Source organism: Balaenoptera ricei, chromosome 3, assembly GCF_028023285.1.
Source record: "Balaenoptera ricei isolate mBalRic1 chromosome 3, mBalRic1.hap2, whole genome shotgun sequence".
NCBI lineage: Eukaryota > Metazoa > Chordata > Mammalia > Artiodactyla > Balaenopteridae > Balaenoptera > Balaenoptera ricei.
This window is the reverse complement of record NC_082641.1, coordinates 177,031,415-177,053,118: the sequence shown is the minus strand read 5'-3', so window position 1 is coordinate 177,053,118 and position 21,704 is coordinate 177,031,415. Positions and strand designations below refer to the sequence as shown.

The window sequence follows — 21,704 nt, the reverse complement described above, 5'->3', positions numbered from 1 at the left end:
GGTGGGAGAACGCACGAAGTTCCCTGCCGTGAAAGCAGAGCCCTTGGAGTGGGGGGAGCCAGCTCTTGGTAATGGCCGGAGGTGGAGGGAGTCTTTCATGGAGAGCTGGAGGGCAGGGGGGCGTCTATTTACCGAGGAATGGCCGGCGGAGTTATGCAGGGGCTGTTTTTGCCGCTTGATTTGCACCTCAGCTTCTGCGTTCGACAGAAGCTCTGTCTTGGTGAAAACCAAACGCTGGGCTGTCGGGCTGTCACGTTTACTTTGGAGAAGTGTTTACATCTCAGGAAATTCGAGTTGGAAGGTGATTCTCGAGGGTCCTGTGAGCAGTGGCCTCGGGACACACCTCCTCGGCCCCGTAGCCTGTCCGCCTCCATCGCGTTCGTGGACGCAGACCAAGGAAAGCGCTAACTCTGCTGTGTGTGGCAGCTGACTCCGAGGACCACAGAGACCTGACGCAGGCCCTGAGCCTCATCAAAGGCGTCATCTCGCAAGTGGACGCCAGGGTCAGCGAGTGCGAGAAAGGCCAGCGCCTCAGGGAGATCGCGGGCAAGATGGACCTCAAGTCCTCCAGCAAGCTCAAGAACGGGCTGACCTTCCGCAAGGAGGACATGCTGCAGCGGCAGCTCCACCTGGAGGGCACGCTGTGCTGGAAGACCACGTCCGGGCGCCTAAAAGGTAACGCCCCGCTCCAGTCACCTCTGCTGGACGCCATCCTGGGTTGGTGGCTGCCATCTTGGATCAGTGGCACCATCTTGGAGTGGTAAACACCATTTGGGATTGGTAGCACCACCTTGGAGTGGTGGACGCCATCCTGGGCTGGTGGCAGCATTTGGGAGTGGTGGGTGCCATCCTGGGTTGGTGGCACCATTTGGGAGTGGTGGGTGCCATCCTGGGCTGATGGCACCATTTGGGAGTGGTGGGTGCCATCCTGGGTTGGTGGCACCACCTTGGAGTGGTGGACGCCATCTTGGATCAGTGACACCATCTGGGAGCGGTGGGTGCCATCTAGGTTGGTGGCACCAGCATGGAGTGGTGGACGGCATCCTGGGTCGGTGGCACCACCTTGGAGACTTGGGTACCCTCTTGGATGAGTGAGCACTAGTTTGGGTTGATGGGCACCAGCTGGCACAGAGCCACTGCAGCCTGGCTGCTTCGCGGCTGAAGGGAGGTTACCTGCTGAGTCAGGTCGAGCACAGAAGTGGAGCAGGAACGAGGTGGAGGTGGTCGTACCAGCAACCCTCTGTGTCCGGTGGTTGAGATGGTGTGGTGCACACAGGGAAGGCCGCCAGGTGAAGAGGGCACACTGAGTCATTGACTCCTGAACAGAAACCCGGGGTATCAGGACACCCCAGATTTAGCAGAGGCCCCAGGGTTCTAAACAACAGTCACGGGCCCCAGTGGGGGTAGAGGATGCCACCTGGGCCACGGACCTCCGTGGCCGCCAGCATCCCACCCGCTGTTCGGGGCGAGCTCCACGCCCTACTTTCAAGATCCGTGGTGTGGTTCCAGACCAGAGAGCGCCCGGGGCTCATCCCTGAGTTTCCTGTCCATTTCATGAGCCTCTAGAAGCATCCTAACCTGTCCACTGGCATCAGCCTCTTTAAAGATCTTTGGGGGGCGTCGCAGGTAGCCAGACGACAGGATGTGCTTGTTCTTAATTTGAGCAGGTAAGCAGCCAAAAGATACAGTTTACAGTTGAGCAGCCCCTGCATGCCAGGCACCGAGGTGGGTGGCAGAGGCCCCTGCCCACGTGGGGCTCCAGTTGGTGGCAGAGGAGAGAAGTAAGCACAAAAACAGTGAAAAGCACAGTAAGTGCTTTAGGGGAACCCAGCAGGCTGCAGCGCGACAGAGTTCCGTGAGGAGAGGGTGTCTGAACAAGCACCCCGAGGAGGCGGTGTTTTCGTTTCCCGCAGCGCGAGTGCTCCTGTTGGAAACACAGCTCGGGATTTGCACCCACGTGCACCAGCTCTGCCGGGCGGGTCACCGCACCATGTCCCTACAGGGACAAGGCTCCGAGCCTACCGCCACCAGGAAGCTCGGCCATGCGGGCACGAGAGTTTTGCTACGGCAGGAAGCAGGACGCGAGCATCCAGGGGCTCGGCATTCAAAGCTGAAACCAGGAGGGTGATGGGGTGGGGTCAGGTTGAAGGGCGCCCGCGGGCTGTGGCGCCGGCCTGGGATTCCTCGTCTGCCTGGCGGGACCCTATAAGATGTTTCCTTCTGCGTTCTCACCTTAGATGTCCTTGCTGTCCTGTTGACGGACGTGCTTCTGCTGCTACAAGAAAAGGATCAAAAATACGTCTTTGCTTCCGTGGTACGTGTCCCATCCCTTCGCAGAAAGGGCTGCTCAAAGCTGCCTGCATGGGCCGGGGAGGGAGGGACTGCCCCACTGCCAGGGCAGGGGGACAGCACAAGAGCAAGGAGGCTAGAAGAGCACATCCACATGTTACCCCGTCGTCCCAGGCCCTCCCCAGGGCCAGAAGGTGCCAGCAAGGCAGGAGTAGAATTTGCCAAGAATGGGCTCCTGTCCAGTGGCCTGAGGCGGCTTCAGGGTCGCGCCAACATCTTGCCCAGTTCCGCCCGGGCTCTGTGCTTCCGTGGCCCTTCCCCTCACAAGCGCCCGGGCTCTCACAGGCCCGGGCAACCTCGCCGGGAGAGCCTGTCCCTCCTTCCCGGGGAGTTAGCGCGTCGCTGAGGATGCGCCCTCAGGCAGCCACTGCCCTGGGACCTATGACCACGTTGGCCTCACGGCATGCTGGTCCCAGAACAGCCGCGTCACGGGAGCCCAGCTGGCCGGGAGCTCCATGCGGACGGAGGGCTCGGAGTCAGGCTGGGATTCCGCCCATCCCACCCAGCCCACGTCCACCGGGGACTCGGGCTCCGCCCCTGCTCGCCTGGGTGACCCGTGGGTACCGCCGTGGAGGGGCTCAGCGAACCCGTTTGCCTCCGGGTTCACCTGGAGAGGAAAGTGGCCTTTGTCACTCAACTCCAGAGTCTCGCCCCTTTCCCAGAGACTTAAACTAGCTTCTCAGGAAGTTTCCAGAAATAGGTCACGCTGTCTTGCCAAACAGTGGTCTCGCCCTGATGCCAGCCCACCTCGTGTGTGCTGTGTGTCCGCTCACGAGGGTGATGCGACATCTATGATCTGCTGTGCCGTCTGCTCCCCACGGCCTCCCCTGCTCGCCCTCTGTGTGCATGTGTGTGCGTGTGTGTGTGTGTCTGTGTCCTGATTGCCTCTCCTCAGAAAGACACCAGTCCTGTTGGGTCAGGGCCCACCCTCATGACCTCGCTTTAACTTAATCACCTCTTTAAAGACCCTGTGTCCAAATACCGTCACATTCTGAGGTTAGGACCTCAGCATCTGGATTTAGTGGGGAATGGGGGGAAGTGCAGTATAACCCATAACAGCCAGTTAAAATTGCGCATTTTACTGGTCGGTCAGAGCATTATCTCTTGTCGGACACACCACAGATTGGGAATACTGGTTGGCTCTGGGTATTTGGGGCCCAGGGTTGGGAGGAAGATTTATTTGTCATCACAGACTGCCTGCTCTTGTATCTTCTGAGTTTTATACAGTGTACGTGCGTTAGCAATTATAGAACATTTTTTAAGCACGTTGAACAGGCACGTGAGAAGGATGTGAGGATATCATCGCGATAGTGTCCGTTTCCCCCAGGTGGCAAAATCTTTCTGCTTCGAATTGTTGGAGGATAAGCAGGGTGCACGCGTCCCCCGCTCCCCCCCAGTCTCCTTCCCCGCCGGCTCATGGCTCCACGGCTGTGGGGCTGCAGCAGGTACAGGGTGACCCTCCCCGCCCCGTCCCACCCGTGCAGGACTCCAAGCGCCCCATCATCTCGCTGCAAAAGCTCATCGTGAGGGAGGTGGCCAACGAGGAGAAAGCCATGTTTCTGATCAGCGCCTCCCTGCACGGGCCCGAGATGTACGAGATCTACACCAGCTCCAAGGAGGACAGGAACACCTGGATGGCCCACATCCGCAGGGCCGTGGAGAGGTGAGAGGCGCGCGGGTGGGCCTCCCCTCCACCGGCGGCTGTGCCCCTGGCTGTGGTGGCTGGCAAATCAGCAGAGACCTTGGGGCGCCTGCGACGGTGCCGGGGGTCGCAGGCGGGAGACCCCTTCGCTTTTCCCCTCCCTGTCATTCCACCTCGGTGCTCTGTCCGTCCCCTCACCTAAGGGCAGACACAGGACGCCATTCAGCCCCTTCCGACAGCGGCTGAAAAGGCCCAGATGTCTGTGGCTGGAGGATGCGGGGCCCGCAGCTCTAACCTTCTGTATTGGTGGGCTGTCCACCTGACACGGGGGGCTGTCCTTCCTCCTCGGGCCAGGGGAGCCCTCAGGACCCCAGCCCTGTGGTTTTGAGTGACGCCTGCCTCCTGGTCCACCGACAGACGGTGGCCCGGCCTCCCTGCCCAGCCTGCTGCTGCCTCTCTTTATGCCCAGAAGCTTCTCAAAGCCGTAGTCTGCTTCGAGCCCCCTCAGTACTCAACTTCGGCCCTGCTGGCCTTGCAGCCTCCTGTATCTGGGAGGTCCGCAGGGAATGAACTGCTCTGTCTCCTCCTCCCCCCCCACCCCCTGCAAGTTGTGCCAGACATTTAAAACCTGTGGCCGGTTACGTCCCGACACCTTGCGACTGGAGGCTTGCCGACGGCTGTGTTTCTGTCCTGCACGGTTGACCGTTAACAAACTAAATCTCTCAGCACGTCAGAGATGCTCTTTGCAGCCGGACCTGCAGGCAGACCTCAGTGCTGTTTCAGAGGCGGCCAGCGCGTGGAGCGTGCTCGCCCATCCGTCCCCTCTCCCTGCAGCTGCCCGGACGAGGAGGAGGGCCCCTACAGCGAGGCCGAGGAGGAGAGGAAGGTGCTTGAGGCCCGCGCCTTGAGGCTGAGGGACTTCCAAGGTAAGGGCGGGGTGGGGTCAGTGTCACCTCCGCACCCACGACGTGGCCCTCTTCTGGTGACTTGGCCCCGAGAGCCCTCCTGGGCCCAGCAGTAGCCTTTCTGTTCTATCCCGTCGGAACTGGCCGTGGGCCGAACCGCCGCCCAAGTGCCCAGGAGTTTGGCTGTGGGCTGTCCCATGTCCTGCGGTTCTGTGGGCCGTTTGCCCTGGGGTAGCGATCTTCCAGAGGGCGTGTGGGAAAGGGGGGTGGGGCGCTAGGGTTCCTCCCTCGGTCCTCGCTCAAGAAGGGCTCAATAATTCACATACCTTACCAGTCACCCATTTAAAGTGTGCCATGCAGTGGCTTTTAGTATATACCAAAAGGATGTGCAACCATCACAGTCAATTCTAGGCTGTTTTCATCACCCCAGAAAGAAGCCCCATCCCCATTAGCAGTCACTCCCGTTCTTTCCCCATCTCCAGCAGCTGGGAACTTCTGTCCTACTGTCTATCTGTCTATGAATTTACTTACTCCAGACACCTCGTATAAATGGGGATATTTGTCCTTTTGTGACTGGCTTATTTCACCAAGCGTGATGTTTTCAAGGTTCATCCCTGTGGCAGAATGTCCTTCCTTTTTAAGGCTGAATAATATTCCATTGTGTGGGTGGACCACATCGTGCTTATTCTGCTCCCCGGTTTTAACAGATCCCTGTGAGATTTCAGCGAGGTCACTGCCAAGAATCCAGCTCAGTACTCTGTGGTCTCAGTCAGCTCCCTCCTCTCTCTCTCTCACTGTGGCGTTTATGCTTAACATAGGGGACATTGGAGCAGTAAGCACATAAAACTAGGCACTATGTATTTCATCTCTTTTTGCGGGGAGAGGTGCAAGTTTGAGGGTATTAAGGAATAAAAATGTCCAAAAGAAATCAGGGAGAGAAATCCCACTGACTCCTGAAAGTATAATGTTAGCATAGTATTCATTTCATCCCGTTCTAAAATTTTTTTTTTAACATCTTTATTGGAGTATAATTGCTTTACAATGTTGTGTTTCTGCTGTACAACAAGGTGAATCAGCTCCATGTATACATATATCCCCATATCCCCTCCCTCTCGCATCTCCTTCCCACCCTCCCTATCCCACCCCTCTAGGTGGTCACAGAGCACCGAGCTGATCTCCCTGTGCTATGCAGCTGCTTCCCACCAGCTATCCATTTTACATTTGGTAGTGTATATATGTCCATGCCACTCTCTCACTTCGTCCCAGCTTACCCTTCCCCCTCCCTGTGTCCTCAGGTCCATTCTGTGCGTCTGCGTCTTTATTCCTGTCCTGCTCCTAGGTTCATCAGAACCTTTTTTTTTTTTTTTTAAGATTCCGTATGTATGTGTTAGCATACGGAATTTGTTTTTCTCTTTCTGACTTACTTCACTCTGTACAACAGACTCTAGGTCCATCCACCTCACTACAAATAGCTCAATTTCGTTTCTTTTTATGGCTGAATAATATTCCATTGTATATATGTGCCAATCTTCTTTATCCATTCATCTGTCGATGGACACTTAGGTTGCTTCCATGTCCTGGCTGTTGTAAATAGAGCTGCAATGAACATGGTGGTACATGACTCTTTTTGAATTATGGTTTTCTCAGGGTATATGCCCAGTAGTGGGATTGCTGGGTTTTAAAGAACCTCCATACTATTCTCCATAGTAGCTGTATCAATTTACATTCCCACCAACAGTGCAAGAGGGTTCCCTTTTCTCCACACCCTCTCCAGGATTTATTGTTTGTAGATTTTTTGATGATGGCCATTCTGACTGGTGTGAGGTGATACCTCATTGTAGTTTCAATTTGCATTTCTCTAATGATTAGTGATATTGAACATCCTTTCATGTGTTTGTTGGCAATCTGTATATCTTCTTTGGAGAAATGTCTATTTAGGTCTTCTGCCCATTTTTGGATTGGGTTGTTTGGGTTTTTTTGATATTGAGCTGCACAACCTGCTTGTACATTTTGGAGATTAATCCTTTGTCAGTTGCTTTGTTTGCAAATATTTTCTCCCATTCTGAGGGTTGTCTTTTCGTCTTGTTTATGGTTTCCTTTGCTGTGCAAAAGCTTTTAAGTTTCATTAGGTCCCATTTGTTTATTTTTGGTTTTGTTTCCATTACTCTAGGAGGTGGGTCAAAAAGGATCTTGCTGTGATTTATGTCATAGAGTGTTCTGCTTGTGTTTTCCTCTAAGAGTTTTATAGTGTCTGGCCTTACATTTAGGTCTTTAATCCATTTTGTGTTTATTTTTGTGTATGGTGTTAGGAAGTGTTCTAATTTCATTCTTTTACATGTAGCTGTCCAGTTTTCCCAGCACCACTTATTGAAGAGGCTGTCTTTTCTCCACTGTATATTCTTGTCTCCTTTATCAAAAATAAGGTGACCATTTGTGTGTGGGTTTATCTCTGGGCTTTCTATCCTGTTCCATTGATCTATAGTTCTGTTTCTGTGCCAGTACCATACTGTATTGATTACTGCAGCTTTGTAGTATAGTCTGAAGTCAGGGAGCCTGATTCCTCTAGCTCCGTTTTTCTTTCTCAAGATTGCTTTGGCTATTCGGGGTCGTTTGTGTTTCCATACAAATTGTGAAATTTTTTGTTATAGTTCTGTGAAAAATGGCATTGGTACTTTGATAGGGATTGCACTGAACCTGCAGATTGCTTTGGGTAGTAGAGTCATTTTCATAATGTTGATTCTTCCAGTCCAAGAACATGGTGTGTCTCTCCATCTGTTTGTATCGTCTTTAATTTCTTTCATCAGTGTTGTATAGTTTTCTGCATACAGGTCTTTTGTCTCCTTAGGTAGTTTATTCCTAGGTATTTTATTCTGTTTGCTGCAATGGTAAATGGAAGTGTTTCCTTAATTTCTCTTTTGGATTTTTTGTCATTAGTGTATAGGAATGCAAGAGATTTCTGTGCATTAATTTTGTATCCAGCTACTTTACCAAATTCATTGATTAGCTCTAGTAGTTTTCTGGTAGCATCTTTAGGATTCTCTATGTATAGTATCATGTCAGCAGCAAACAGTGACAGTTTTACTTCTTCTTTTCCAATTTGGATTCTTTTTATTTCTTTTTCTTTGATTGCTGTGGCTAAAACTTCCAAAACTACATTGAATAATAGTCATGAAAGTGGGCAACCTTGTCTTGTTCCTGATCTTAGAGGAAATGGTTTCAGTTTTTCACCATTGAGGACGATGTTGGCTGTGGGTTTGTCATATATGGCCTTTATTATGTTGAGGTAGGTTCCCTCTGTGCCTGCTTTATGGAGAGTTTTTGTCATAAATGGGTACTGAATTTTGTCAAAAGCTTTTTCTGCATCTATTGAGATGATCATATGATTTTTATCCTTCAGTTTGTTAATATGGTGTATCACAATGATTGATTTGCATATATTGAAGAATCCTTGCATTCCTGGGATAAATCCCACTTGATCATGATTTAATGTGCTGTTGGATTCTGTTTGCTAGTACTTTGTTGAGGATTTTTGCATCTATGTTCATCAGTGATACTGGCCTGTAGTTTTCTTTTGTGACATCTTTGTCTGGTTTTGGTATCAGGGTGATGGTGGCCTCGTAGAATGAGTTTGGGAGTGTTCCTCCCTCTGCTATATTTTGGAAGAGTTTGAGAAGGACAGGCGTTAGCTCTTCTCTAAATGTTTGATAGAATCTGCCTGTGAAGCCATCTGGTCCTGGGCTTTTGTTTGTTGGAAGATTTTTAATCACAGTTTCAATTTCAGTGCTTGTGATTAGTCTGTTTATATTTTCTATTTCTTCCTGGTTCAGTCTGGAAGGTTGTGCTTTTCTAAGAATTTGTCCATTTCTTCCAGGTTGTGCATTTTATTTGCATATAGTTGCTTGTAGTAATCTCTCATGATCCTTTGTATTTCTGCAGTGTCAGTTGTTACTTCTCCTTTTTCATTTCTAATTCTATTGATTTGAGTCTTCTTTTTTTTCTTGATGAATCTGGCTAATGGTTTGTCAATTTTGTTTATCTTCTCAATGAACCAGGTTTCAGTTTTATTGATTTTTGCTATTGTTTCCTTAATTTCTTTTTCATTTATTTCCTATCTGATCTTTATGATTTCTTTCCTTCTGCTAACTTTGGGGGTTTTTTTGTTCTTCTTTCTCTAATTGCTTTAGGTGTAAGGTTAGGTTATTTATTTGAGATTTTTCTTGTTTCTCGAGGTGGATTGTATTGCTATAAACTTCCCTCTTAGAACTGCTTTTGCTGCATCCCATAGGTTTTGGGTCGTCGTGTTTTCATTGTCATTTGTTTCTAGGTATTTTTTGATTTCCTCAGTGATCTCTTGGTTATTTAGTAGTGTATTGTTTAGCCTCCATGTGTTTGTATTTTTTTAGAGTTTTTTTCCTGTAATTGATATCTAGTCTCATAGTGTTGTGGTTGGAAAAGATACCTGATACAATTTCAATTTTCTTAAATTTACCAAGGCTTGATTTGTGATGCAAGATATGATCTATCATGGAGAATGTTCCATGGCACTTGAGAAGAAAGTATATTCTGTTGTTTTTGGATGGAATGTCCTATAAATATCAATTAAGTCCATCTTGTCTAATGTGTCATTATTAAAACATCTTGTGTTTCCTTATTTATTTTCATTTTGGATGATCTGTCCATTGGTGAAAGTGGGGTGTTAAAGTCCCCTTCTATTATTGTGTTACTGTCAATTTCCCTTTTTATGGCTGTCAGTATTTGCCTTATGTATTGAGGTGCTCCTATGTTGGGTGCATAAATATTTACAATTGTTATATTTTCTTCTTGGATTGATCCCTTGATCATTATGTAGTGTCCTTCTTTGTCTCTTGTAATAGTCCTTATTTTAAAGTCTGTTTTGTCTGACATGAGAATTGCTACTCCAACTTTCTTTTTTTTTTTTTTTTTTTTAAGGAAGAGCCTCAATTAGGCTTTTTTTTTTTTAAGTACATTTTTTAAAATTAATTAATTAATATTTATTTTTGACTGTGTTGGGTCTTCACTTCTGTGTGAGGGCTTTCTCTAGTTGCGGCAAGCGAGGGCCACTCTTCATCGCGGTGCGCGGGCCTCTCACTATCGCGGCCTCTCTTGTTGTGGAGCACAGGCTCCAGACGCGCAGGCTCAGTAGTTGTGGCTCACAGGCCTAGTTGCTCCACGGCATGTGGGATCTTCCCAGACCAGGGCTCGAACCCGTGTCCCCTGCATTGGCAGGCGGATTCTCAACCACTGTGCCACCAGGGAAACCCCAACTTTCTTTTGATTTCCATTTGCATGGAATATCTTTTTCCATCCCCTCACTTTCAGTCTGTATGCGTCCCTAGGTCTGAAGTGGGTCTCTTGTAGACAGCATATATACAGGTCTTGTATCCATTCAGCCAGTCTGTGTCTTTTGGTTGGCACATTTAATCCATTTACATTTAAGGTAATTATCAATATGTATGTTCCTATGACCATTTTCTTAATTGTTTTGGGTTTGTTTTTGTAGGTCCTTTTCTTCTCTTATGTTTCCTGCCTAGAGAAGTTCCTTTAGCATTTGTTGTAAAGCTGGTTTGGTGGTGCTGAATTCTCTTAACTTTTGCTTGTCTGTAAAGGTTTTAATTTCTCCCTCAAATCTGAATGAGATCCTTGTTGGGTAGAGTAATCTTGGTTGTAGGTTTTTCCCTTTCATCACTTTAAATATGTCCTGCCACTCCCTTCTGGCTTGCAGAGTTTCTGCTGAAAGATCAGCTGTTAACCTTTTGGGGATTCCCTTGTATGTTATTTGTTGCTTTTCCCTTGCTGCTTTTAATATTTTTTCTTTGTATTTAATTTTTGATAGTTTGATTAATATGTGTCTTGGCATGTTTCTCCTTGGATTTATCCTGTATGGGACTCTCTGTGCTTCCTGGACTTGATTGACTATTTCCTTTCCCATGTTAGGGAAGTTTTGAACTATAATCTCTTCAAATATTTTCTCAATCCCTTTTTTTCTCTTCTTCTTCTGGGACCCCTATAATTTGAATGTTGCTGTGTTTAATGTTGTCCCAGAGGTCTCTGAGACTGTCCTCAATTCTTTTCATTCTTTTCTGTTTATTCTGCTCTGTGGTAGTTATTTCCACTATTTTATCTTCCAGGTCACTTATCCGTTCTTCTGCCTCAGTTATTCTGCTACTGAATCCTTCTAGAGAATTTTTAATTTCATTTATTGTGTTGTTCATCATTGTTTGTTTGCTCTTTAGTCCTTCTAGGTCCTTGTTAAACTTTTGTTGTATTTTCTCCATTCTGTTTCCAAGATTTTGGATCATTTCTACTATCATTACTCTGAATTCTTTTTCAGATAGACTGCCTATTTCCTCTTCATTTGTTTGGGCCGGTGGGTTTTTACCTTGCTCCTTCGTCTGCTGTGTGTTTCTCTGTCTTCTCCTTTTGCTTAACTTAACTGTGTTTGGGGTCTTCTCTTCACAGGCTGCAGGTTCGTAGTTCCCGTTGTTTTTGGTGTCTGCCCCCAGTGGGTGAGGTTGGTTCACTGGCTTGTGTAGGCTTCCTGGTGGAGGGGACTGGTGCCTACCTGTGTTCTGGTGGGTGGGGCTGGATCTTGTCTTTCTGGTGGGCGGGGCCGCATCTGTTGGTGTGTGTTGGGGTGTCTGTCAACTTAGTATGATTTTTGAACAGCCTCGCTGCTAATGGGTGGGGTTGTGTTCCTGTCTTGCTAGTTGTTTGGCATGGGGCATCCAGCACTAGAGCTTGCTGGCCATTGGGTGGAGCTGGGTCTTAGCGTTGAGACGGAAATCTCTGGGAGAGCTCTCGCCAATTGATATTACATAGGGCCGGGAGGTCTCTGGTGGACCAATGTCCTGAACTCGGCTCTCCCACCTCGGAGGCTCAGGCCTGACACCAGGCTGGAGCACCAAGATCCTGTCAGCCACATGGCAAATAGTGGTAGAAGGCCAACATCTAGAAAGTCGGGGCCCATCCACTCAGCCTCAGGGCTGTTCCAACGTTGTCAGGGCTCCGCCATTCCCTCGGGGCTGGTGCACCTCCTCTCCAGTGTGTCCCGTTCTAACTCTTATTTCTGCCGGAGGGTAATAAAATACATGCCCTGCACAGATGCATCTCCATGGATACCACAGAATCATACAGGAACGTCTCCTCATCACCCATTCCTGACAAGAGTCTTAGTGAATTCGAAATAGATGTTTCCTTCACCAAGATCTTCTTTATTATCTTGGACCAAAAGCCAATCTCATCCTTCACACTGGACCATCAGGGACACTCCCATCAAAGTCAGGAGCGAGGCAGGACCTCCCACCCCCCCACTCTCACCATTAGTATCTTCCTCCTGGACGTTCCAGCCAGGGTAATAAAGGAAGAAGCGGAAGTAAGAGATCACGATTGGTAGGGAGGTGGCAGAATTATTTTTTGCAGGTGACATGATTATCTGCCTAGGAAATCTTGTAGAATCAACTGGAAAACTATTTGAAATGTAAGAGAGCTCAATAATTTAGCTGAACGGGATGTGTATATTTATACTAGCAATCACCAGTGAGAAAGTCTAATAAAATAAGTCGTAGTCATGGCAGCAAAAAAAAATGGTATAGGGACCTCCCTGGTGGTCCAGTGGTTAAGACTCCATGCTTCCATTGCAGGGGGCCCAGGTTCAACCCCTGGTCAGGGAACTAAGATCCCGCATGCCTTGTGGTGCGGCCAAAAAAAAAAAAGTATAAAACCCAGAGACTTGTAAGCAGATTAGAAAACTAAGTCTTATAAGGCTCTGAATTTGTCCCAAACTAATAAAAATCAGCCCGTTATGGTCCTCCCCCATGCCCCCACCGTGTTTGATTTTTATAATTGAGGGAAACAAGCTGGAGACAGGGCCACGCCCTTGCCTGCTTGTCGGGAATGTTGGACGAAGGGAGAGGTCCAGCCCCGGACAGGGCGTGGGTCAGCAGGCTTCCCAGGGGCCCGCCTGGCCCTGTGAGGCATCCTTACACCGGCTCCTGGGGGGAACCACCCCAGAGGAGGCCGACCGCCACGCCCATCGCCACTTTGCAGAGCGGCTTAACATTAAAGACCAGCAGATCGCCCAGAGCCTCAGCGAGAAGCAGCACATCTACCTGGCGATGGCTGAGATGAGCGGCCTCGAGGACCTCGCCCCGGCTCGCCTCCTCTTCCGGGGAGGGGACGCCCCCGAGAACCTGCAGGGGGAGCTGATTCTCAAGTCGGCCATGAGTGAGAGTAAGTGGCCTCCAGCCCTCGCTGAGCGCCGGCCCGCCCTCCCTGTGCTGCCTGGTGGGCTCCCGGGAGACCCCAGGCTGGGCACACAGCCCCGTGGGGCCCACAGGCCGCCCTGTCCGGGCACGATTCTGTCTGCCTCTGTTCTGCTTAGAGCTGGAAGGTCCTTGGACCCAGTCGGGTGCAGACCCCTCGCTGCAGATTTAAAGTACCATCTCCTCTTCACTCAACAAACACTCCCGGGGCTGGACCCGGGGGTCTCAAATTGGCTGAGACGGTTCCTCTTTTCTGATGAGTGGGTCACTGATGCTGTCCCCAGAAAAATACACACATACACATTTGGTGGGTCGTTTCAGGGGCTCCTGGCCGCACAGCCACGGGAGGGCGCTGGCCCGTAAGGGGCCTGCTTCCGGGAGCTGACAGGGTCCTTGCGGAGCTCCTAGAAACTTCCACGCAGCTGCTGAGCCCCATGCTAGGCCAGGGCGTGTGCTCGTGCCGCGCAGTCACTGTTGTTTGAGCGGCAGGCGACACAGAATTTTCCATCGGAGTGGAAAGGCCAGAGGGGCCCCGCGGGGACTGCGCTCCTGCCCGGCCTCGCTCCCTCCGGCCGTGCCTCCCACGCCTCCAGTCACCACTGTTCTTGGGCTCCCGAGACCCTCTCATGTCCTGTGCCTCGGCCTGGAGTAGTCTCCCCACCTCCTCACCTGGCCAAAGCCCGTCTGTCCTCGAGCACCTTGTGTGACCAGCCCTGCCCCCCCCAAGGCCACCTCCCGTGGCCCCTGACCTCCTGTATGACCGTCAGCACACAGGCAGTGGCCACACCGAGTTCCCTCCTAGGCCCAGCGCAGCCCCAGGCCCAGGGACCGGAGCGCCCCGAGGTCCGGCCTCGTGTAGATACAGATTGGCACATCCTGGGTGCAGTAGGGGGTGCACAGAGTCAGAGGGGGTGACCGACACCCTGCGAGGCCGTGGCCCGGGTCCCTGCACCCTGCTCTGATGCCCACGGCAGGGCCGCAGGGTGACTCGGTTCCCCTCCATCTCCTTCCGCAGTCGAGGACATCCAGAGCCTGATCTGCAGGCGGCTGGGCAGCGCCAACGGCCAGGTGGATGACGGGGGCGGCTCCTCGGCCCCAGCTCGGAGGGTGGAGGCCTCCGGGGGCTACGACAGCGCCAGCAGCCCCGGCAAGAGTGAGTGGCGCCACCTCCTCTCGGGGCTGGGGCTTCTCGGGACCTCGGGAGGTCGGCGGGTACAGGAGGATGTGCAGTTTCTTAAAACGTTCCCTTCACAAAGCATCCTTGACAAAGCCCAGACGTTTGCTGTTCAGCATCTCTGCTGCTGATTCCCCTCAACCTTCTATAAACTCTCCGGGGTCAGGGTTCTGGAACTTTCCAGGGGTTGTGAGTCACGTTCTGACAGCAGCACCCAGGCCAGTTCCTGCTGCTGGTCTCTGCGCCCCAGATGCCGCCCTTTCTGCCCAGGTCGGAAGGCAGCAGCCCGGCCACGATTCCTACCCAGGATGGGGGCAGGGTGGGGAACAGGGCATGCAGACCCCTCGGGACCCGCGGCATCTCACGCGCCTGGCTTGGGGTTTCAGATGGCAGTTTTCAGAAGAACGTCTGCAGCAGCAACCCCAGCCTCCGAGACTGGCAGGGCCCCGCGGGCAGCCCGGACTCGAGGCTCGGCGACACCCCGGGGGCCTCCGAGGAAGCACCGCAGGCGGTACGCTGCCTCCTTGGGATGTTCCCGAGCTCCATACAGAGTCGGCCCCAGTGCTTTCAGTTGTCGTCAGTGAGGGTGAACAGCCTGTGCTTGGCTTGTCTGGTTTTTCCGTCTCAGGGCAAATAGTGAGCAACGTCGTCTCGGTTGACGGTGACTAATAGTCAATGTGCAGATTGACGTGTGGCCAGGTGACCCTCCTGGTTCCTCCTGCAGGCCCTGGCAAGGGCGGGGCGGGAGGCAGGGGAGGGGCGGGCTCAGGGCAGCGGCCTCAGCAACAGGTGAGAGCCACCATGCGGGGACCACGAGCTTTCAGTCTGCACGGGTGTCCTCCCCCGCCCCCCCCCCCATGCCAAGGTCACTGGCTGTTCCCTCCTCTTTGACTCAGAAGGCCCACCCTTGCCAAGTGCTGGGGTCAGAGTTGGAGGCCGGCTGCCTCTGGCCACCTCTGAGCCTCTGAGGTCTGAGGCCTGGGCTCTTCCGACAACCACCCCCTCCCACCCCACCCCCGCGGCCAGGCTCAGAGCTTCCCACACGGCGGGCCCAGCCCGCCCGCCCGCCGCCCGCCGCCCTCGCGCCTCCCGGAGGCCACCCTGCACCCACCCTGCGCCCTCATTTTCCAGACACCAAGGCTGGCACAAGACAGACGAGCAGGCAGGGGCCTGTCCCGTGCTAAGGGGATGCCTTAGCGATACTGCGGGTCCCGCTCGAGTTGGATTGGCCCTTAGAAGCTCTCTGTGCTGTGATGCCGTGTTTCCACAGGCGGAGGCACCAGGTGCTGAGCCCAGCCCCCGGCTGCCTGCCCTCCTGGAGTCGGAGGTAAGCGCGGGCTTGTGCGTCCCCCCGGGGCCGGCAGGCACGCCCGGCGGGGCTTCCTGCAGAGCGCCAACGTCCCTCTCCCTCTCTCAGCAGCTCGTCCGGCGGATCCAGACACTGTCCCAGCTGCTCCTCAGCCTCCAGGTACGCGGCTTGCGGGGAGCGTGGCAGGCCGCACGTGCCCTTCTCCGGGTTGGGGGGAGGCTGGGCTCTTCCTCAAGCCGGCCGCTCACCGGCCCTCCCTTCCCCCAGGCGGTCATCGCCCAGCAGGACAGCTACGTGGAGACGCAGAGGGCGGCCATCCAGGAGCGCGAGAAGCAGTTCCGGCTGCAGTCGACGCGCGGGAACCTGCTGCTGGAGCAGGAGCGGCAGCGCAACTTCGAGAAGCAGCGGGAGGAGCTGGCGGGCGTGCAGAAGCTGCAGGGCCAGCTGCGGCTAGAGCAGCAGCGCTGGGAGTGCGAGCGGGGGCGCCAGCGCCAGGAGCTGGACGTGGCCGCGGCGCGGCTGCGGCAGCGCGAGAGCGAGTCGCTGCGGGTGCAGGAGCAGCTGAGCCAGGAGCGCGAGGAGCTGGAGCGCCAGCGCCAGGCCTACCAGCACGACCTGGAGCGGCTGCGCGAAGCCCAGCGCGCCGTGGAGCGGGAGCGCGAGCGGCTGGAGCTGCTGCGCAGAGTGAAGAAGCAGAGCACGGTGCCCGGGGCGGCCGGGGCGCTGCCGCCCGAGGTGCTTGCAGAGGTGAGCGCTGGCGGTGCGTCCTGGGCCCGTGCGGGCGCGGGCACGTCTGTGAGTTGTGAGTGCGTGAGCACATGAGTGGGTGTGTATGTCTGTGTTTTCGGGACAGGCGGTAAATGGCAGCTCCGTCGGGCCAGCGTCAGCCTCTGCCCAGATCTGACCCTCCCAGCTAAGAAGCTTCCGTTAAGCCACCCCTGGCCCGGGAGCGCGGGCAGGCAGGCCAGGTCCATCCATCTCCAAAAACCCCGCCCCACCCGGGAGCCGGCAGAGTGCGGGCGAGGCTGGCCCGCGGCGCCATGCAAATCTGCGGGGCGCGGCTCCTTGGCGGGACACGGAAGGGCTTCCCGCAGGAACCACCGTTGGTGTCTTCTGTCGCTCTTTCAGGCCCAGCCCCCCAGCCACACTCCCAGCTTCAACGGGGAAGGGCTGGAAGGGCCCGCGGCCCTGGCTAAAGCGCCAGGGCCCCGGGTGAGCTTGCTGCTGTCTGGTGCCGGGCCTGAGTACGCAGAGCGCCCCGAGGTGACCCGCAGGGACAGCGCCCTGGCTGAGGGTCGGCCAGCCAAGAGCGACGTGCCCATCCAGCTGCTCAGCGCCACTAACCAGATCCAGAGGCAGGCGGCCGTGCAGCAGCAGATCCCCACCAAGCTGGCCGCCTCCACCAAGGGCGGCAAGGACAAGGGCGGCAAGAGCCGGGGCTCCCACCGCTCGGAGAGCTCAGGTGAGTCGGGGCCTCCTGGCAGCCCCTTCCCTACCTTGCCCAGGGCCCGCCTGGCCCCTCGCCTCTGGAGGGGGCATCGGGAGGAAACCCCAAGGCACAGCTGGTGATGCAGCTGAGGCTGCCCCCTCCCCCCACCCCCCATGTGGAGGTCTTTCATCTCAAAGAGCAAAAAAATGGAAACATCAAACCTCAGCTCCTGTTCCCGCCTTGGCCCTCAAACTGGGATCAGGGACAAGGGAACGTGCTGGCGATTCAGAAACGAGCCTTGGAAACCTTTGCGCAGTTAGTCGCCCGGGGCGGGAAGTCGGGCAGGAAGTTGCGCAGTGATCTACGCTCCAGCTCCGCCACCGAGCCCCGCCCTGCGCTGGCCCAGGTGCTGCCAGCTGTGCTGGTGGCCTTGCTCCACCGACGGCACACTCAGCCCTTGCACCAGAGCACCCTGCAGCCAGTGGTCCCCGGTAGGGCAGGCCCAGGGGGAGCGTCCCTGGGACATTCCCGGGGAGCACGGCCTGTGTCCCAGGACCACTGGGCAGCAGGGTCACAGGGCCTCTCGTCCAAAGGTTAAATGACTGCAGGGCCTTCTGTGGTCGGGCAGGGGTGTCTGCCCTGGATTTTGTCACTGAATTTGGGGCCTAATGTCTGAGTGGGGTCTCTCCCTGGGAACGGGCGCTGGGGAAAGTGTGGGGGAGAAGTGGGATGAGGCCCTCGCCCGGGTCCGCAGAGCGCTCCTGTGCCTGGAGCGAGGCCGAGCGCCCCAGCCGGCACCTTCCTCCCGCTTCCAGCCTCATTTGACCTGAAGCAGCCACTGCTTCTCAACAAGTTCATGGGCAAAGAGGAGAACGCCTCTCGGAGCCGCCGCTCGCTGAGTCCCGTCCTGCGCAGCTCCACACCCCCCCCAGGTGAGCCGGCCCGCACCCCACCCCCACCCCCTGGCACCCACGGTGCCTGGCAGCTGGTGACACCCACCACCCCCTCTCTCTTCCAGACTCCTGCCTCCCAGCCTCGACCCCGGTCCCGGCTGATGTCCCCAATGAGTACTTCACCTTCAAGGCCTGGGGGGCATCCTCCCCACCCGTGGCCCTGTCCTCCACACCACTCGACAAGGAAGAAGCCAGCAAGGAAGATGTCATCTTCTTCTAGGGGGCGTGGCTCGGGGTGCAGACCCCTCCCTGTGCTGCCACTGTCCGTGCTCTCTGGGGACGCGCCCCTCGGCCCTCTCCCATTCCCAAGTAGGCCTCTGCCAACCACCACCAGGCCGGGGCAGCGCTGGCCTGCCATCTTGAGGCTCTCTGTAGGATTAGCAGTGGTGCCTGGGCAACTTTTAAACCTATTTTTTCTAACACAAAAAGGAAAGTTTTTAACGGAAGGTTGAACCAAAGCTAACCCATGGAGCTGTCATCGTAGCGCCCCGTTTGGGTAGAGAGACCAACTCCAGGCTGTGTTTCCAAGGTAGTGACCAACTGCGGTGGTTCCACCTAGAGCATGGTAACAGGCCAGACCCCGGCCTGAGGAGATGCTGGCCCAGGCTGGGCTCCATGGCCACCAGGAGACCCTGGAGCGAGTCATGATGGCACCAGAAGGGGCCCAGTGGTGTTGGCTCTGTCCACAGAATCAGGCAGAATTGACTTCCATGAGTGGGTTCATGGTGAACCTCCAGGCCAAGACATGAGCCCAGCCAGGGGTGGCACACAGCTCTCCTGGGACAGGGCCACAGGGCTGGGCAGCCAGAGAGGTTGGCTGATGGCTTGCCTGGCGGGTCCTACAGGTGCAGAAACTCGTCCTTAAAGGGGCTGACCTGGAAGGGACTGACCGTAGCTCATTTTAATCTGGTGGAGGTTTTTAAAACCTGCTCCTGTCAAACTCGGTGCTTTCCCAAGGCGCCTCACCAAGGCAGCGTGGTTCTGTGGCCCTCTCGAATACCAGGCGCCCAGGAAGCCAAGTCCAGAGCTTCAGCCAGGGCTGGCACACACCTGAGGGTCCCAGCCCCGGGTGGAGGGTCCTCCATCCCCATGAGATGGGCCAGTTGTTCCAGGGCTGCCAGGGGGTAGTCCCTATAGGGCTGGTGTCCCGAGCCGATGGGCAGATGCTGGGACAAAGGGCAGTGGGGCGGAACGCTGGAGGGACCCATGTGGCCTGGGTGGTGACAGTTGCCAGTGAGCGCACAGACGGCCGCCTCGCAGGCACCTCACATGCAGTGAGCTGTCGCAGCTTATCGTCAGCAAACACCCAGGAGGAGGGAGAGGGCCACCGGTCCAGCCTCGAGGCGAGGCTGTAGGTGTCGGGGATGGCGTCGCATGTCCATGAACAGTCCCAGGGTGGCAACTGGGTCAGCCCCACGTTCCAGCTCTGGCCAAGTGCAGGCTTGGGTACCAGGCAGGGGGAGGAGGGGAACGACGGGGCATTCCAGCCTCTTCCTGCACCCCAGGCTCCCCAGTGGAACCCACAGCCCAGTACCTCCCGAAGCGTTGGCGGGAAGACTGAGTCCTGGCGGAACAGGAGCCCGGGCACCCGGGGCGAGGTGACACAGCCAGCAGTGACAAGGAACTGACAGTGGTTCCGGACCTCTCCCAAGCTGTTTCCTGCCCCTCTGGGGACCTCCCCCACCTCGCCCTTGCCCGAGGGCCTGCGGCACCAGCGAGCAGCAAAGAGCAGCGGCCTCCCTGCCCCGGGACACGTCCAGGTCATCTGCGCCACGTCTGTAATCAGTGTTTGTGTTTTGTACTGAGACGCATCAGAGCACTTTAGAAAAGTTGACTTTTAAGTTCCTGTCCTGTTGTGAAGAGGACATAGCCCCACCCACAGATCCGCTGTGACCCTCCCAGAGGATTCCTCGGGCAATCAGCTGCTCGAGGCCACGTGGATATCAGCCGAGGAGATTTCCTGGTGGTGCCAGCAGCGGGGCAGCACCGTGGGCACATCTCACCAGGACCCCGAGGTCACTCCTGGGTAGAGCTCAGTCTTATTTGTAAAGTTAGGGGTCGAGCAGATGTTCCTATTTCTGTGGGATCTGTGCACGTTCATCGTGACCATGACCTTAGTCCACCCGACAGTTACTTTTACAATGACGGCAGCATTTCCTCACTGTGATATATGTCGGAACCGCCCTAGAACTTAAGACCTGATTCTAGCAATAAATGTGTCTGAGATAAGCTGACCGGAGTGGCGGTTCTTCGGAGTTTTGTTTTAGGATCACCTGCGCAAAGGTTGGTGCTGCAGTGTGCTTTCGGGGCGGGGAGGAGGGGAGCCTCGGGCCCTCTGCTGCACTAGGAGGCCTGCACACCAGGCCCAGGGCCTGCCTGCCAACCAGACTGTGGTGCCCTGTCCCTCCCATGTGGGCCCAGGACACCACGGCAGTGCCCGCCGCCGCTGTCACCTCTCCGGCTGGGCGCACTGCTCCCCCCGCCCCGAGGCTGGGGCGGGGAATGTAGGGAGGCGGGGACACCTCCCAGGCGAGTGACAGCACCTTACCCCCCGCTGGGCAGCAGCTCAGACCAGGGGTTGCATGGACTGCCCACAGCGCCCAGGCCAGGTAGCCCGCTCTGTTCCCGCTGAGGAAGCCCCGGACAGTGACTCCATCTGGACAAAGTTGGAGGCAGTGCCAGTGCCAAGGTGGCTACGGCGGCCCCCCGGGGGAGCGCTGACGAAGCCAGGGTGCGGAGAATGCCGCCAGGTCCTCCCGCCCTGGCCGGTCCCCTCCCACTTAGGCCGCCCCTGTGGTCCTGGGGTGTCAGCCTCCTCGACAAGGTGGGGCCCCTCAGCCTCCCTGCTCCCTGACGGAGCGTGCGCCCCCCCGAGTCCTGCATGACAGCTGGAGATCCGCCGGGGCCCGGTCCCCTGGAATTGTCTTGCTTCACCCCAACCTGCAGCTGAGCTGCCAGCCCAGGGAAGGGCACGGGGCAGGGGGTGTGGCCACACGACAGTTGCAGCCGGTTCCTCCTCACCAGCCCACCCAGCTGTGCCTGAGGCCCTGCAGCTGCATCCCAGCCCCGCTGCCCAGGCCCGGGGGACCCCAGCCTCCTGGGGCACCTGTGACCTGCCGTGTTACACATCCAGGTGTTCACGTGATCCCCTGACAAACACGCTGCCTTCCAGGTGTTAACTCACTGAGTCTCCTGACAGGCAGGTGCTGCTCCGACCCCCACCCTAATGTCGCTGGTGCCCCTGGGTGCTGGGAAGGCCAAGCGTGCCCCCCCTTTACCAGAGGGAAGAGGGACCCCCTCCCTCCTCTTTCCCCCTCCCTCCTCTTCCCCCTCCCTCCTCTTCCCCCCTCCCCTAGCCCAGAAGGAGCCCCCCCTCATTGGATGGGGCAGTGGCTCCAGCCAGGGTCCAGGTGGGGTCCCTGCACCCACCCCAGCTCTTCCCAGCCACGTACCTTCTTTGTAAAAGAACAAAATGTGGTTGAAAGCACATGAGGCCTTAGGGACTATAAACACGGCCAGTTCATTGGCTCTTCCCGGTGCTTCTGAGTTGTGAGGGAGAGCGCCATTCCCTCCGCTTTCCCGCCGGGACTCAGAGGTGGAGGGTCACAGGCAAGAGCGAGGGGCAGATGTGGGCTGCCCACCACCCACCGAGGCCACATGC

General features: G+C 55.4%; 1 protein-coding gene across 2 annotated transcripts in view; it reads left to right on the top strand.

Annotated features, from left to right (window-relative positions):
• Positions 1–20,272, top strand: part of ARHGEF18 (Rho/Rac guanine nucleotide exchange factor 18) — a 61,133-nt gene extending 40,861 nt beyond the window's left edge. The window contains exons 8-20 of one of the 2 annotated variants that reach the window (XM_059918607.1): positions 427–675; positions 2,238–2,314; positions 3,834–4,012; positions 4,826–4,917; positions 12,964–13,146; positions 14,194–14,331; positions 14,739–14,863; positions 15,623–15,679; positions 15,770–15,820; positions 15,929–16,408; positions 16,790–17,123; positions 17,906–18,022; positions 18,109–20,272. In XM_059918607.1, the coding sequence (XP_059774590.1) occupies positions 427–675; positions 2,238–2,314; positions 3,834–4,012; positions 4,826–4,917; positions 12,964–13,146; positions 14,194–14,331; positions 14,739–14,863; positions 15,623–15,679; positions 15,770–15,820; positions 15,929–16,408; positions 16,790–17,123; positions 17,906–18,022; positions 18,109–18,263 (2,237 nt within the window). In that variant the 3' untranslated portion in view covers positions 18,264–20,272. The remainder of the gene's footprint in view (positions 1–426; positions 676–2,237; positions 2,315–3,833; positions 4,013–4,825; positions 4,918–12,963; positions 13,147–14,193; positions 14,332–14,738; positions 14,864–15,622; positions 15,680–15,769; positions 15,821–15,928; positions 16,409–16,789; positions 17,124–17,905; positions 18,023–18,108) is intronic. The other variant, XM_059918606.1, reaches the window with a different exon arrangement.
• Positions 20,273–21,704: the final 1,432 nt, after the last annotated feature.